The 12929-nt window shown below is 46.7% G+C and overlaps 2 protein-coding genes across 7 annotated transcripts in view; one reads left to right on the top strand and one right to left on the bottom strand.

Moving 5' to 3' along the window:
- Mms19 (MMS19 homolog, cytosolic iron-sulfur assembly component) overlaps positions 1-2861 on the top strand; it is a 39504-nt gene extending 36643 nt beyond the window's left edge. Inside the window, exons 27-31 of one of the 2 annotated variants that reach the window (XM_029535265.1) lie at positions 895-977; positions 1087-1251; positions 1322-1381; positions 2175-2275; positions 2353-2861. In XM_029535265.1, the coding sequence (XP_029391125.1) occupies positions 895-977; positions 1087-1251; positions 1322-1381; positions 2175-2275; positions 2353-2380 (437 nt within the window). In that variant the 3' untranslated portion in view covers positions 2381-2861. The remainder of the gene's footprint in view (positions 1-894; positions 978-1086; positions 1252-1321; positions 1382-2174; positions 2276-2352) is intronic. The other variant, XM_021192296.1, reaches the window with a different exon arrangement.
- A 2-nt stretch (positions 2862-2863) lies between these two features.
- Zdhhc16 (zinc finger DHHC-type containing 16) lies at positions 2864-12806 on the bottom strand. Of its 5 annotated transcripts, XM_029535269.1 has the most exons (12): positions 12586-12806; positions 11392-11537; positions 8553-8800; positions 8206-8400; positions 7977-8065; positions 7594-7622; positions 6902-7035; positions 6732-6779; positions 5895-5980; positions 4989-5112; positions 4650-4720; positions 2866-3378 (listed from the first exon to the last, which is right to left on the bottom strand). In XM_029535269.1, exons 3-12 carry the CDS (start codon positions 8793-8795, stop codon positions 3264-3266), a joined length of 1134 nt encoding a protein of 377 aa, XP_029391129.1. In that variant the 5' UTR covers positions 8796-8800; positions 11392-11537; positions 12586-12806; the 3' UTR covers positions 2866-3263. The 5 variants fall into 5 exon arrangements, with proteins under 5 accessions (XP_021045948.1, XP_029391129.1, XP_029391132.1 ...); XM_021190289.2 differs by lacking the exon at positions 6732-6779 and having other exon boundaries at positions 2864-3378; XM_029535272.1 differs by lacking the exon at positions 6732-6779 and having other exon boundaries at positions 7594-7710.
- Positions 12807-12929: the final 123 nt, after the last annotated feature.

The raw sequence follows: 12929 nt of genomic DNA, 5'->3' as shown, positions 1-12929 counted from the left end.
TTTTTTGGTTTTTCAAGACAGGGTTTCTCTGTGTAGCCCTGGCTGTCCTGGAACTCACTCTGTAGACCAGGCTGGTCTCGAACTCAGAAATCCACCTGCCTCTGCTTCCCAAGTGCTGGGATTAAAGGCGTGTGCCACCACGTCCGGCCTATTACATTTTTATGTATAATTTTATGTATTAATTGCTTGCCATAATATGTCTGTGTAAGTCTGTCCTTCCACCATGTAGCTTCCAATGATTGAATGCTAATCAGGCTTAACAGCAGGTGCCTTTACCCACTGACCTGCTGATCCATCTTGATGGGTTTTTCCATTGTTCTCCATGTTGCATGTGTGTGTGGTGTGTGTGCATGCACAAAGACATGTAAATCTGGAGGTCAAAGAACAACTAACAAAGTTAGTTGTACCAAATGGGTTCCAGGGATTGAGCTAGATCATAAATGCAAGGGCCTTTACCTAAGGAGTTATCTTGCCAGCCCTTCTACTTCATTTTTTTGAGACAGTATTTCCCCAGTGCACCTCAAACTTGCTGCTTTGGCAAGATCAGCTAGCCAGCAAGCCAGGTGCTCTGTCTCCACTCCACGGTGCACTGCAGCACTTACGGTACCTGTGGTTCAATGGGACTAAAACTTGGGTCCTCATGTTTCTCAGAAAGTACTTTCCCATCTGACCTATCTTCCCTAGCCTCAACCCTTCTCTTAGACAGATCTCACACTGTATAGCTCAGACTGGCTTTGAATCCCCTTGCCTCAGCCTCCGGAGTGCTGAATAGGCTTCAGTCACCACACCTTATTATATAAGCTGATATACCTACTCATGTGAGTTAGAGATTGAATTCTCAAGCTGAATGTCTAACTCCAGTTTTTCTCCCACACATTTTTTTTTTATCCCCAGATGTGAAGCCAAACTATCTGAAGGGTCTATCTCATGTACTCAACAGGCTGCCCAAGCCTGTGCTTTTACCAGAGCTGCCCACAGTAAGTCCTGCAGGCACCCTCAGCAAGGGAGGGGGCTGTTCCCATGGCTACAGCTGGTAGAGGGAGATCCAAGACCTTAATGAGCATCCTATTTTCCCTTGTTCCTTAGCTTCTTTCCTTGCTGCTGGAAGCACTATCCTGCCCTGACTCTGTGGTCCAGCTTTCCACTCTGAGCTGTCTCCAACCCCTACTACTGGAAGCACCCCAAATCATGAGTCTTCATGTTGACACTCTGGTTACAAAATTCCTGAACCTCAGCTCCAGTTATTCAATGGTGCGTTGAGCCCAGCACACCCTTCAGTACCTTTGTCCTTTTGTCTCCCCTGACCTCATTTGTGTTCCAGGCTGTCCGGATTGCTGCTCTGCAGTGTATGCACGCTCTCACTCGCCTCCCCACTTCTGTGGTAAGTCTCTGAAGAGTCAGAAGTGCTTGTTTGAGACAAGGTAATCACTGGTCTCCAAGCTGGCCTGACTCATGTACACTGCCATACCTGGTTGAATACTTTTTTGCTTTCTTTCTTTCTTTCTTTCTTTCTTTATTTATTTATTTATTATATGTAAGCACACTGTAGCTGTTTTCAGACATTCCAGAAGAGGGTATCAGATCTTGTTAAGGATGGTTGTGAGCCACCATGTGGTTGCTGGGATTTGAACTCAGGACCTTCGGAAGAGCAGTCAGTGCTCTTAACTGCTGAGCCATCTCTCCAGTCCCCTTTTTTGCTTTCAAGTGGGTTTAGCCACCAACTAATGGTAATGTGTGGTAAGACAGGAACTGCATACATGTTACACATAGATAAGCATAGATATGCTACCACCCCCACCCATTGAGCACAGAATGGACCTAGTGAATTCTGATCACCTCGTAACATTGGTCATCCTACATTCAAACACCAAATAAGAACACTGGGGCTGGAAAGGTGACCCACTGCTTGGGAGCATTGGCTGTTCTTCAAGAAGACCCAGGTTTGATTCCTAGCACCCACATACATACCTAGCAGTATACACTCAACTGTAATGTCCTTCCTAGGGGATCCAATGCCCTTATCTGGCCTCATGACACCAGGCATACACATAAAATAAATAAGTCTTTAAAATAGGGCACATTTCACTTCTATCAGAATGTGAGCTGCACGGTGTGGGAAGCATCATTTTCTGTTGCTCAGCAGCAAGAGTAAGATGATGTCTCTGACTTCACAGCTACTGCCATACAAATCTCAGGTGATCCGAGCCTTAGCCAAGCCTCTGGACGACAAGAAGAGACTTGTGCGCAAGGAAGCAGTGTCAGCGCGGGGAGAATGGTAAGCTGTTGGCTGAAGGGAATGGCGGGACCAAGGAGAACCTCAGAATAGTGTTGTAACATTCTTCGTGTCTACAGGTTCTTACTGGGGAGCCCTGGGAGCTGAGCCCTTGGTCCTGGCCTAAACCCTCCTGACAATCTAACCTGCAAGTACTAACTATTGAGCCATCCCACAAGGCAAGACCACTGGCCTGCCTTCCCATGGATGCAGTACAAATGCTGGGCCTCTCTTAAAGAGCCATGACTTCTAATGGACTGTTGAAGAGACTGAGACTTATATTTGAGGAAAAGACCTTGGATCTTGGGCTCTTCTGTGTCCTGTCAGGAATAGGAAGCTGTGCTGCTGAAGGGTCAGTGCAGTCGAGTGTGACCTCGAGAACTAGGGATGGTGTTACATGAGTTCACGTGCCAGAGAATAAAGCCTTTTCTGTAATGGGCAGATTCACATGTATTGCCTTATTCTACAGATGCTATAGAAGCACATACTGAGAGCTCCCAGTTCTTCAAAATAAGGGCATTGGAGACACCCTCGGAATGCCCACTCAGTCCTGACCTTCACCTTCACCGAGGCAGAGAGAAGCTACATATCTTTTTACAAATCAAATGCCTTTATTTTCGCTCTCTCTGTAGCACATGAGAAATGGCAGTGACCTTGGCAATAGGCTTACTGTCTTTGTCCCGTTGAGAAGCCAGAATTTCAACATACCTGATAGATCTTTTCCCAAAGTGAAAGAGATGGTGTCTAGCCCCAGTGCTGTGACCTAGAGCTCAGCTGGAGCTAAAACTTATTTGCCTGAGTAAAGGGACTCCAGTCCTTGAGTTTTTCCACACTGCATCTTGTTTTGAGGTGGCAGAAGATTGGTCTTGATTGTCCCTGTGTAGTACTCTAAGGCAAGCCTAATGGCTCTTCATGGTCATGGATTCCAAGAAAAGCTGCCCTTGGAAGCTTTTGAGAGACAATAAACAGCAAACAGTGTTCAAGTTGTGGCTTACACGGCCATCACAGAGGCTGAGTGAGCAGTCACCCAGGGAGGAGGGTCCCAGCTCATCCCATTCCCATGGGGCAGGTGACTAGAAGGTAACAGCACCCGAGTCAGCCAGTGCCTGTGAGGAATGATGGGAAAATCTCTTTAGTTCTCAATTCTTGTTGTCCTTCCCATTTGCCCTGCAGCAAGCATACATCAAATAAAAAGACAGAGTTCTCATCTCTATCTGATTCTGTCAGAACTGTACCCTCTAGGGCTCTGAAGGCATCTTAAGCACTTTTTTTAATTTAAGAAAAGTTTTAATTTATGTTTCAGCACAAAAAACTTAGAAAGTGGGGAAACAGAGCTTAAGAACAGTTCATAAATGCTCTATAAATAGTGTATTCTCAATTTAAGTCACTTATTTTTGTTTCAAGATAGAGTGTCACTGTGTAACCCAAGTTGATTTTGAAGTGCTGGGATTCCAGATGTGGGCTGCCATTACCAGCCCCAATCTTTTAAGAGACTACAAGTACAGTAGAGGTGGGAATGTGGTGACGATGGGGCAAAGAAGGAAGGACTTAACACGGATTCATCTGATTGCTACCCTCAGTAACCATCAGGGTGGGCATAGGGTGAGGAGAGGCAAAGCCATCAAATTCCTAATCCTCTGTCTGTTCCTTCCAAGTGATGGGATTACAGATGTACATAGTCATGCCTGGCCGAGTAATCTGCAGTTTAAAATATGGTTTCCTCTTGGACTGGACAGAGCTAGTCTCACACATTGCTGAAGGGCCTCTGTCACATGTAGGTCACCTCAATCTCTCATAGTTGGCTTGAACTCCACATATAGTGCCTAACCACAAGCTCTTCTCTAGTTATCTTGAACCATACCTTTTAAACCACAGTTTTAGGGGCTGGAGAGATGGCTCAGCAGTTAAGTACTGGTTGCTCCTACTGAGAACCCAGTTTTGATTCCTAGTGCCCATATGGCAAGTTGTAACCATCTCCAGTCCCAAGGGATCCATCCATCCAGTGCCCTCTCCCGACCTCAGGTACCAGGCATGCACATGATGTGCATACATGTATACAGAAAAAAAAATACTTGCACAATTATTTTCTTTAAAAAGTTTTAGCCTCAGGCCCCAGTGAGTCAAATAAATTGGTAGTTATTCCAAATGTATAACAAAAAGCTGGTCACATGTGGCTATTCCTGAGGATGAAACGTAATTGCAGACTCCTCGGTGGCACTAACCAGCCTCTGCTTTTGTGGACAGACCACTTTCCCTGTTGTGGGAGTTTAATGCACAGCACTATCTTTAGCTTCAGCTCAATTACCGTCTCTCCCCTTGGTGTGAGCCACCTCCCCATCACAGTTCTGTTGCACAGCACTGCTCTGAGTGCACTTACCTTCCTGTGTCCACACCTAGGAACACCTTCCAGTTGTCCAAGCAGCCATAGTTGTAAGGGTTCCTAAATACCTAGAGACAAGAAAAATACATTGCTACTCTTCTACTTGATCTCCTCAGCTTGGAGATGATGGAGTTCCTGTAAGCAAAATCTAGCTTTTAAGACACCTGTTGGCTAGTTGTGGTGATACGTGCCTTTGACCCCAGCACTGGGCATTCCAGGCCAGCTTTAAAATAAAACAAAAAACTAGAAACTTGTCTAAGTCAGCCCTGATGGTGGCCTGTTTATTAGATGTACAATCAGTTACCCACCTGTTCACCCAGTCCTTTCCCCACTCACCCTGCCCTTGGCCTGTAACCGGCGCCTCTCCTTCTTGTTAATATGCCTTTCGATGCTAGTCTCACCCCGACTGATGAGAACAGCATGCCACATGGTTAGGGCACCCAGGGCCAGGGCCACAGAACTAAGAGGCAAAATTGATAGAACTTAGAAGCTGGAAGACAGAAAGGAGTCAAACTTGTGGTTATGACTGGCTCATAGCCTCTCTGCTTCATTTTCCTGATCTCATATAGGACCTAGGTGAGCGCGTATTCTACGTTTTAAAGTAGAGATTTATTAAAGTAGGCTGGAGAAAAGTGGTAATGGAAAGGAAGATGGGGAAATAAGTCTGCCACTGAGAAAAATGTAGACTTTCTTAAAATGTCCATGCTTGGAAGATAGTGAAGGCTAATACAAGCATAAGGGATTGTACCTGGTTGTCAGAAATTCATATTCCAACTCCTAGCTGTTCATTGTAGAACAAATCCATTTATTTCTCTAAGTTTCTGATTTCCCTTCTCAGTAAATAGAGCCATGTTCTTTTTGGATAGGGATCAATAAAACAGGAGCTTCACTTAACCTTGTCCCATAACAAGCATGATTGTACCATTGGTACTTAGTAGCCACATTCCATTGTTCTCTGCCCCAAAAATATATAAGAAAAGCACTCTTTGCCAGCCTCAGACCAGGACAATGACATCTAAAAAGGCTTTTCTTAATGCTGCCTTCCCTTAAAATTACCAAATGGAACCAGGCAATGATGGCATACGCCCTTACTCCCCACACTCAGGAGGCAGAAGCAGTCTGATCTCTAGGAATTCAAGGCCAGCCTGGTGTACAGAGCTAGTTTCAGGACAGCCAAGGCTACACAGAGAACCTGGGAGGAGGAGGGGACGATGGAAACTATCAAAACTGAGAGTTAAATACCTGCACAGGAACCAGAGGTAGACAAGACTCTTGTGGGTTATCCTTTCTCGAAAGGAGAAGGTAGGTGGTGGAGTCTGGTGGTACGTCTACAAAAAGAAAACAGCGAAGCCTGGCCCCCGTGCTCTGCCAGTCCCAGCAACTGTCACCAGAACCCCAAGCACCTACAGGCAGGAATTATTATAAAACCGGGCAGATAAAAATGGGGATTAAAGCCACAGAGGAAATGAAACCAGCAGGCAGATGGGGGACCAAGCCCGGTGGCACCATCACATGGACAGACAGTGAGTAGACAGCCAAGCACAGAAGGAACTAACTAAATCTGTAGGTTGCCAGCAGTAATGGGACTCCAGGGAGAGTACTCCAGTCTCTAGCCAGCCACATCCTTCACTATGTGGGCTACACCCACAAGAGGTAGATCTATACCTGGTTTGGACTAATGGGGAAGGGGAAGCAAGACTCTGAAAAGGCAACAGGAGCGCAATATGAAAGTCCAACAAGTGCACAGGATAAGGGGTTCCTAAAGTGAACGGGGTGATCCCAAAGCTGCCAGATCAGCCTGGTATCTGTCCCCTGGAACCCCACTACACAGACTAATAACATAGACCCCTTGCTGCTCAGGCCACCATGAAGGCAGAGTCCAAGCTCAACCCAAACAAATGATGATTGGCATAGATTACTCAAGACTTCCAGCTTGTCCTCAGGCTACTTAATCTACCCATGAAAGCTTCCTTAGAAACCTCTGACCCCTACATTCCTAAAAGAGCAGACCCAGATGATTACATAACTCTTAACCCTCAGGCCTGAGCAGCAGGAGGCAGTGGAGTGGAGACTGCCCACCTGGTTGGCAATCGCCTGGAGTTTGTTCTTGTCAAGCTGTTTCATTTTCTAAGGGGATGAAAACAGTGCGGGTTATCCTCTCAGGCCTCTAAGACAAGGGGCTACCCAGTAACTCCTTGGGGTGAGGTTTCTGCTATGTTGAATTAGTCTTTTCCTAGCCACTGGCTCACCTCGATGGCAGCATATGCCTCCCGGAAAAGGTCCCAACTTCCATAGCTACAGTAGACACAGCCCAGAGTCATGAAAAAGCAGAAAGAGAAGAAGTAGCGATGGTTATAGTGGCCCACACAGTTGTTTAGCCAGGCTGGTGGAGAAATGATTAAGGACAAGGTCAAATATAATTTGGGGTTGTCCAAGCCCCTACAGCTCAGCTCATCCTTAGTTCAAGACATCACCCAAAGGCATCAGCATAAAGGCAAGAAAATAGAAGACAGTTTCCCAAGGTTAAGGTAAAAATTATCTAAGCTTTTCAGGGCTTCTAGATGCCACCAGGAAATCTTAACCACCTGCAAGTATTCAACCTAACTCTGGTTAGCCATCTGCATAGAAAGTCAAAATGGGACCCACAGTTCTGGCTGGCATCTTCAGCCACAGATGCCCAAATACCTTTTGATTCTCCACAAAAGACATGCCAGAAAATTCCTTTCTCTTACAAAATCCATTCTGGAAAGCCTGTAAACATTCTGCTCCTCCCAAAAAAGGTAAGCCCCCTCCCCCCACTCCCCAATGCCTAACTTCCCACGAGCCAGTACTCTCTGGATTGATTGATACTAGTGAAAAGTGTGGAGCTCGTGACTATGAACCCTGTGCAGTGCTCTGAGGGTAAAACTGAAGGTCTTGGCTGAAGAGAACAAAAGGATACGGCAGTGATGATCCATCTTCAGCACACACCTGTGAGGGAGGGACACAGGCTCTGTTACGGTGGCCAAGGATCTTGAGATGTCAGTGACAATCCTTTCCTACTAGGACCAGCATCCTGCTGAGGTGGAAAGGGCACAGACTTTGAAGACAGCCAGGCCTTCCTTCAAACAGTTCTGTCGTTTATCGGCTACTGACAAGGAAACATCTCCCCGCCTCAATGTGTACAAGTGACAGTAGTGCCTCACTCATAGACCATGCTTAAGACTAGGTATCAGCAGATGGGAAGCACAGAGCTACATCTTAACAGATACTCTAATACACAATTAACTAACTCCAGGGCGGGTTTTGCCCTCAAATGAGGTTCAGAGCAAAGCTGAGACCCACCTATTACAGATGCTGCAGTGGTGTGTTCGGGCTGGCTTGGGATAAATGCACTTCTTACAGATGGAGACAGTAGCAATGTCGTTCCTGCCCTGTGCAAATTGAGAAGAACATTTTGACCACAATAGCAGGACAAGATTTCTGCCTCAAAAGATCCCAAGTCATTCTCCCTCCCATGACTGGCTAGCACAGCATGCAGCTTTGTTCTTCCCCGTCCCCTGTGGGGTCCCACCTGGGGTGGGTATCCAGGAGGAGTGGTGATGGCCTGGTAGTAATGGAAGACGATGAGGATCAGATTCCAGTGACTATAGAAGAAATGCCAGCAGAGCCGTGGTACTGAGTAGGTTCGGAGGATGAGGGGCAGGACACACAGATAAGCAATGGCCACGATGGACCCAGTCAGCAGGACTACCAGCACCACAAACACCTGCCAACACCAGTGAGAAAATGCTGTGAGGGAGCAATTCCCAGGAAGGCTCAGGGACTTCCGGAGCTTGGTCAGTTGCCTCCAAAGCTCAGTGTGAGTCCCTCTCCCCATAAGACATCCCCTTTCCTGGCTCTTAGAGCACCAGCACTTACCACTCCAAACCAGCGGATCACATTGTCCACCAGCCAGTAGACAGGCTCAAAGGCAGCATCAACGGCAGTGTCACTGCCCCCAAAGGAATTGTAGAGCAGGGAGCGCAGGCAAACCTTGCCATAACGCCAGCGCTGTACAAAGCCCCGGAGCAGAGGTGGGCATCGACGCCGGTAGCCCAGGAGCAGAAGGAGACGCAGGCAGAGGCGGGCTGGACCCAACAGCAGACTTCGCTGGCCCCGCATGGCTCCTAGGAGAGTAGACTAATATAAGGATCCAGCCTGGGCCGTACCTCACCCTACTCCAACAGTGAGAAAGCCCCAAATCATCAAGTTAGAGGGCCTTTCAATTAGGCCAGTCATCAGCTATGAAAATAGAAAAGGTCACTTTTCTATAGAATTTTCAGTGTCATTATTCCAACCATATTACAGGATGTAGGGAATGAAGGTCATATTTACATTATACTACACGATTATGCAGGAAATCCCAGGTCATTTACACCTGAAGGGCCACAGTAAAGAGAAACAGCTTCAAGTCAGAGTTCTTTTCTGTGTGCAGCACGCGTGGAGGCCAGACGTGGGTATCAAGTATCTCTTCCCCAGTCGCTCTCCATATACTTCTTTCAAACTTTTACTTTATGAATGCTCGCCTGCATGTAAGTGGACCTTGTTAAAAGTATCTTTTATTGGCCTGAATTAGTTGTTGTCTCTTCTCCATCTGCTAACCTAGGCCTAGTCCTGGAAGCTCCTAGCCACACAATCTAATCTAGACCAGAATGTTTCCAGCCTGAGACTTACCGCTGATTCTGCTTCATCTCAGCTGTTCTGGCTAAAAACTCTCTCAGCTTTTCCTAAATTACTCTGCGTGGCTTCATACTAACTTTGGCAGTATGTTCTAATCTGCTGGCTCCTTCTCACTCTCTGGCTCACTCTGTCTTCCCCTGTGTCTAGCTTGTTCTCTCTCTGCAGCCTGTCTCTGTACAGCTGCCCCAGTGAACCTGCCTCCTCCTCTCTCTGCATTGCTCTCTTACGTAGCTTCCCCTTCCTCTCTTGTCATGAGAGTTGGGCACATCCTAGCCTGTCAAATCTTTCTCTGATTCATCACTTTGTCGCCACTCAATTAGACATCACTTTCAAACATGGGTGCTTCCTTCTACAAACTAACTTTACCTTCATTGTTTGGGATTAAAGGTGTGAACTAAGCATGTGTCTGTATTCCAGCCAGAGAGATTAAAAGTGTGTGCTAAGGCTGAGCCACACCACAACTAGACAGTTTTTCAGTAAATAAATAACACAATCTTAGGATTCACAGTGTGATCAAACTTGCTGCAACAGTACCATGCCTGTGCCGAGTGCCCAGAGGCCAGAGGATCCCTTGAAGCTTTCAGATGGCTGTGACCTGTAAGAATAGTCAGCCACTACTTGCATGACAGAAGATACTTTGTCTCCAGTGTCACTCCCAGCCTTGTCCTCGGGACATAGCAACCAAGTTAACTTTAGGTATCCAGAGTATGTGACAGTAGTGGGAGGGACCTGCCCTCTTGGGAGCTTTTCCAGGGCTTCTCTGTTTAAGTAGCATTTCTGTGGCTGATGCTCTTGGCCCCAAGATTCCCAGGCACTGAGCTGGCTCTCAGCACTGCCTCTACAACCCAGGAGAAGCCCACTGCCCAGGCAATGAACACAACTGTGGACACAGAGACACCAACAGACTTTCCATGATAGTCTCATTAGCTTCGTAAAAATAATCTGTTTTAACAATGGATAAGGAACACTGCTTTGCCTTCAGCAACCTCACTGACTTATTTAACAGGCAGCTCACAACCCAGCAGAAACCGGATGCAGCTCCTCTGCTGTGGAGATGGGTTTCAGTTCTGTAACAGGAGTAATGTACTCACCTTGCACCCTGGCTAAACCCCACTTTAAAAGGTTTTACAAAAATCATTAATGATCTCCTTCCACAATCTTGGAAACCCAAAGGTGAGATAAAAAGATGCAAAAAAAAAAAAAAAAAAGGCCTGCAAGGAAACTGAAGCATAATGGAAAGAAAAGACCAATAGCCACCGCACAGGGTAGACACCGGCCTTTCCCATCACTTCCTATGAAGCTGAAAGAATTAACAGGAACTGTTGAAAAGAAAGATTGAGGCTGAGTGGTGGTAGCACATGCCTTTAATATCAGCATTTGGAGGCAGAGGCCAGCCTGGTCTACAGAGTGAGTTTCCAGGACAATAAGTCTTGTCTAAAACATAATGTGATGCCCCACCTTAAAAAATAAGTAAAGATCCTCAAAACTGGGCATGTGTGTACATCTGGAGACAAGAGGATTAGATCAAAATCATCCTTGGCTACACAGCCAGTCTGAGACCAGCATGAGATACACGAGACCATATCTTTTTTTTTTTTTTTTTTTTAAAGATTTTATTTATTTATTATATGTAAGTACACTGTAGCTGTCTTCAGACGCTCCAGAAAAGGGCGTCAGATCTTGTTAGGAATGGTTGTAAGCCACCATGTGGTTGCTGGGATTTGAACTCCGGACCTTCGGAAGAACATTNGGGTGCTCTTACCCACTGAGCCATCTTACCAGCCCGAAATCATATCTTTATAAACAAGTCCGACTGTCAATCACCTCCATCCTTGAGTTCTGTGTGAAATGCCTACTTTAAGGCTCAATTGACCAATTCTTATCTATGTATACCCTATTTAGGATTCAAATCTTTCCTGTAACCTCCTTCTCTAACCCTTACCTTCTTATACATACAAATAAATGTATGCGTGTACATACATACATATACACACATATGGCCAAAGTTTAAATCAAATGCTTATAAACATCTTAATACCTGGCTCGTAGAAGTAATCAATAAATACTTGTTGAATGAATGACCTGGAGAGATGCAGAACTGGAAAGATTGGCAGCTGTACAGAAGCCAGCAAAGACACTCTCACCAATGTGATAACACCCAAGTATTTGCTGCGCTCATTCTTTCTGATTAACAAAGAAATAAAACCAGTATTAGAATCGTTGCTCTAGAGAACAATAATTTAGAGGACTAAATCAAACCTGTAAAATGGAAAGCTTGTGGTGCCTGTCAACTCTGAGTAAACAAAGAAAGAGCAGGACCCTCCCCCTCTCAGCCTAGTGGAATATGAGGATAACGAGGCTAGGAAAAGATGTATTAAATGGGCCACAAGTGGAAAATGTTTTACCTCAGGAAACAGAGAAAAAGCCTAACCCTAACCCTAACCCATCTAAATGTGGCGGGAAGGCATGGATGACCTGAATGATCGGAGGAGGAATAAAGCCAGCATAATTCCTCCACACCCCAAGTACTGCCACCTCTCAGTAGGACCCACAGGCCACAGTGGCCATCTGCCACCAGATTAGAGATTAGCAGGCAACAGCACTCCCTTAAATCACCATCTGTAGCTCAAAGCCTGACAGCCTGACTGACAGGAAGGGGAGAGAGGAATAAATTCCAGAGCCAACAGATGAAACAGAGATCAAAGTCATGGCAAATTTCATCCGGACAAAGCTGTTGCTCCCGTGACCTTTGCCACCTCAAGCTGACGCCAGACATCATCAATAAAGCACAATATTCTATTAATGAAGGCTTCTTTAACATGCTAAGAAGGAAAAAAAAAAAGCAAAAGGAATGCTATGCTAACGTCAAGCTGCTCATTCATAGTTAAGGAGCTCACACTCTGGAGTATCTGCCTGCAAGAGAAGGAACTGTCGCTCAACAAAACTAGGAAAAGGTTGTGGCTCCAGGTGCAGCAGGGTCCAACTATGATGGGCTCAGGTCAAAAAACTCGGCTTAAGCTTGGGCTGTCTCGAACTATCTTCGACACTTTCTTGCACAAACCAAACCTGGATCTGAGTCTTCAAACTCATGAAATGGGCGAGTTGGGGCTGAGAATGCGTTCGGACTTAGGAGGACACAGCCACGCAGGGCAGGTCGTAGAGAAACCAGGAACTTAAAGGCCTGGACACCGGGGACTCGGATGGGAAGCAAGAACCGCGCCTTTACTCTTACCTGCCTCCTGCCAGCTTCTCAATCAGCCAGATTAGGCCCAGTCTCCCTGTCCGCCACCCACTGCCTCCCCTTCCAGCTCAGGACCCAGGCCGGGCCGAGCTAAGGATGACCCTCCATGGCCCTCAGCCCGCAGCATTAGCCAGCGGACCGGGACCCGCCGCCCGCCCATCACCACCCGGCTGCGCAGGCGCGAGGCCGGGAGCCCGCAAAGGCACGCCCAGAGATCCGTCCCGGGGCAGCCTGGGAAATGGAGTCAGGCCTCGCTCTCACACCGCGTGCGGTCGAAGTCGCCAATTGGTGCTCGTGTAACTGCGAGGCCGCTCCTCTAGCTGACCAATGAGAAG

This window comes from Mus pahari, chromosome 1 (assembly GCF_900095145.1).
Source record: "Mus pahari chromosome 1, PAHARI_EIJ_v1.1, whole genome shotgun sequence".
NCBI lineage: Eukaryota > Metazoa > Chordata > Mammalia > Rodentia > Muridae > Mus > Mus pahari.
This window is presented reverse-complemented; position numbering and strand designations above follow the sequence as displayed.

What these genes read in the sequence shown, in the direction of transcription:
- Zdhhc16 (XM_029535269.1), bottom strand. Translation starts at nt 8,795, where the DNA reads ATGCGGGGCCAGCGAAGTCTGCTGTTGGGTCCAGCCCGCCTCTGCCTG. An exon ending in TCCAGGCGATTGCCAACCAG is followed by an intron (nt 5,981 to 6,731) that starts GTGGGCAGTCTC and finishes TTCTTTTTGTAG; the next exon opens with ACGTACCACCAGACTCCACC. An exon ending in CTAGGTGTGGACACAGGAAG is followed by an intron (nt 3,379 to 4,649) that starts GTAAGTGCACTC and finishes CATTCCTCACAG; the next exon opens with GCACTGGCTGACTCGGGTGC.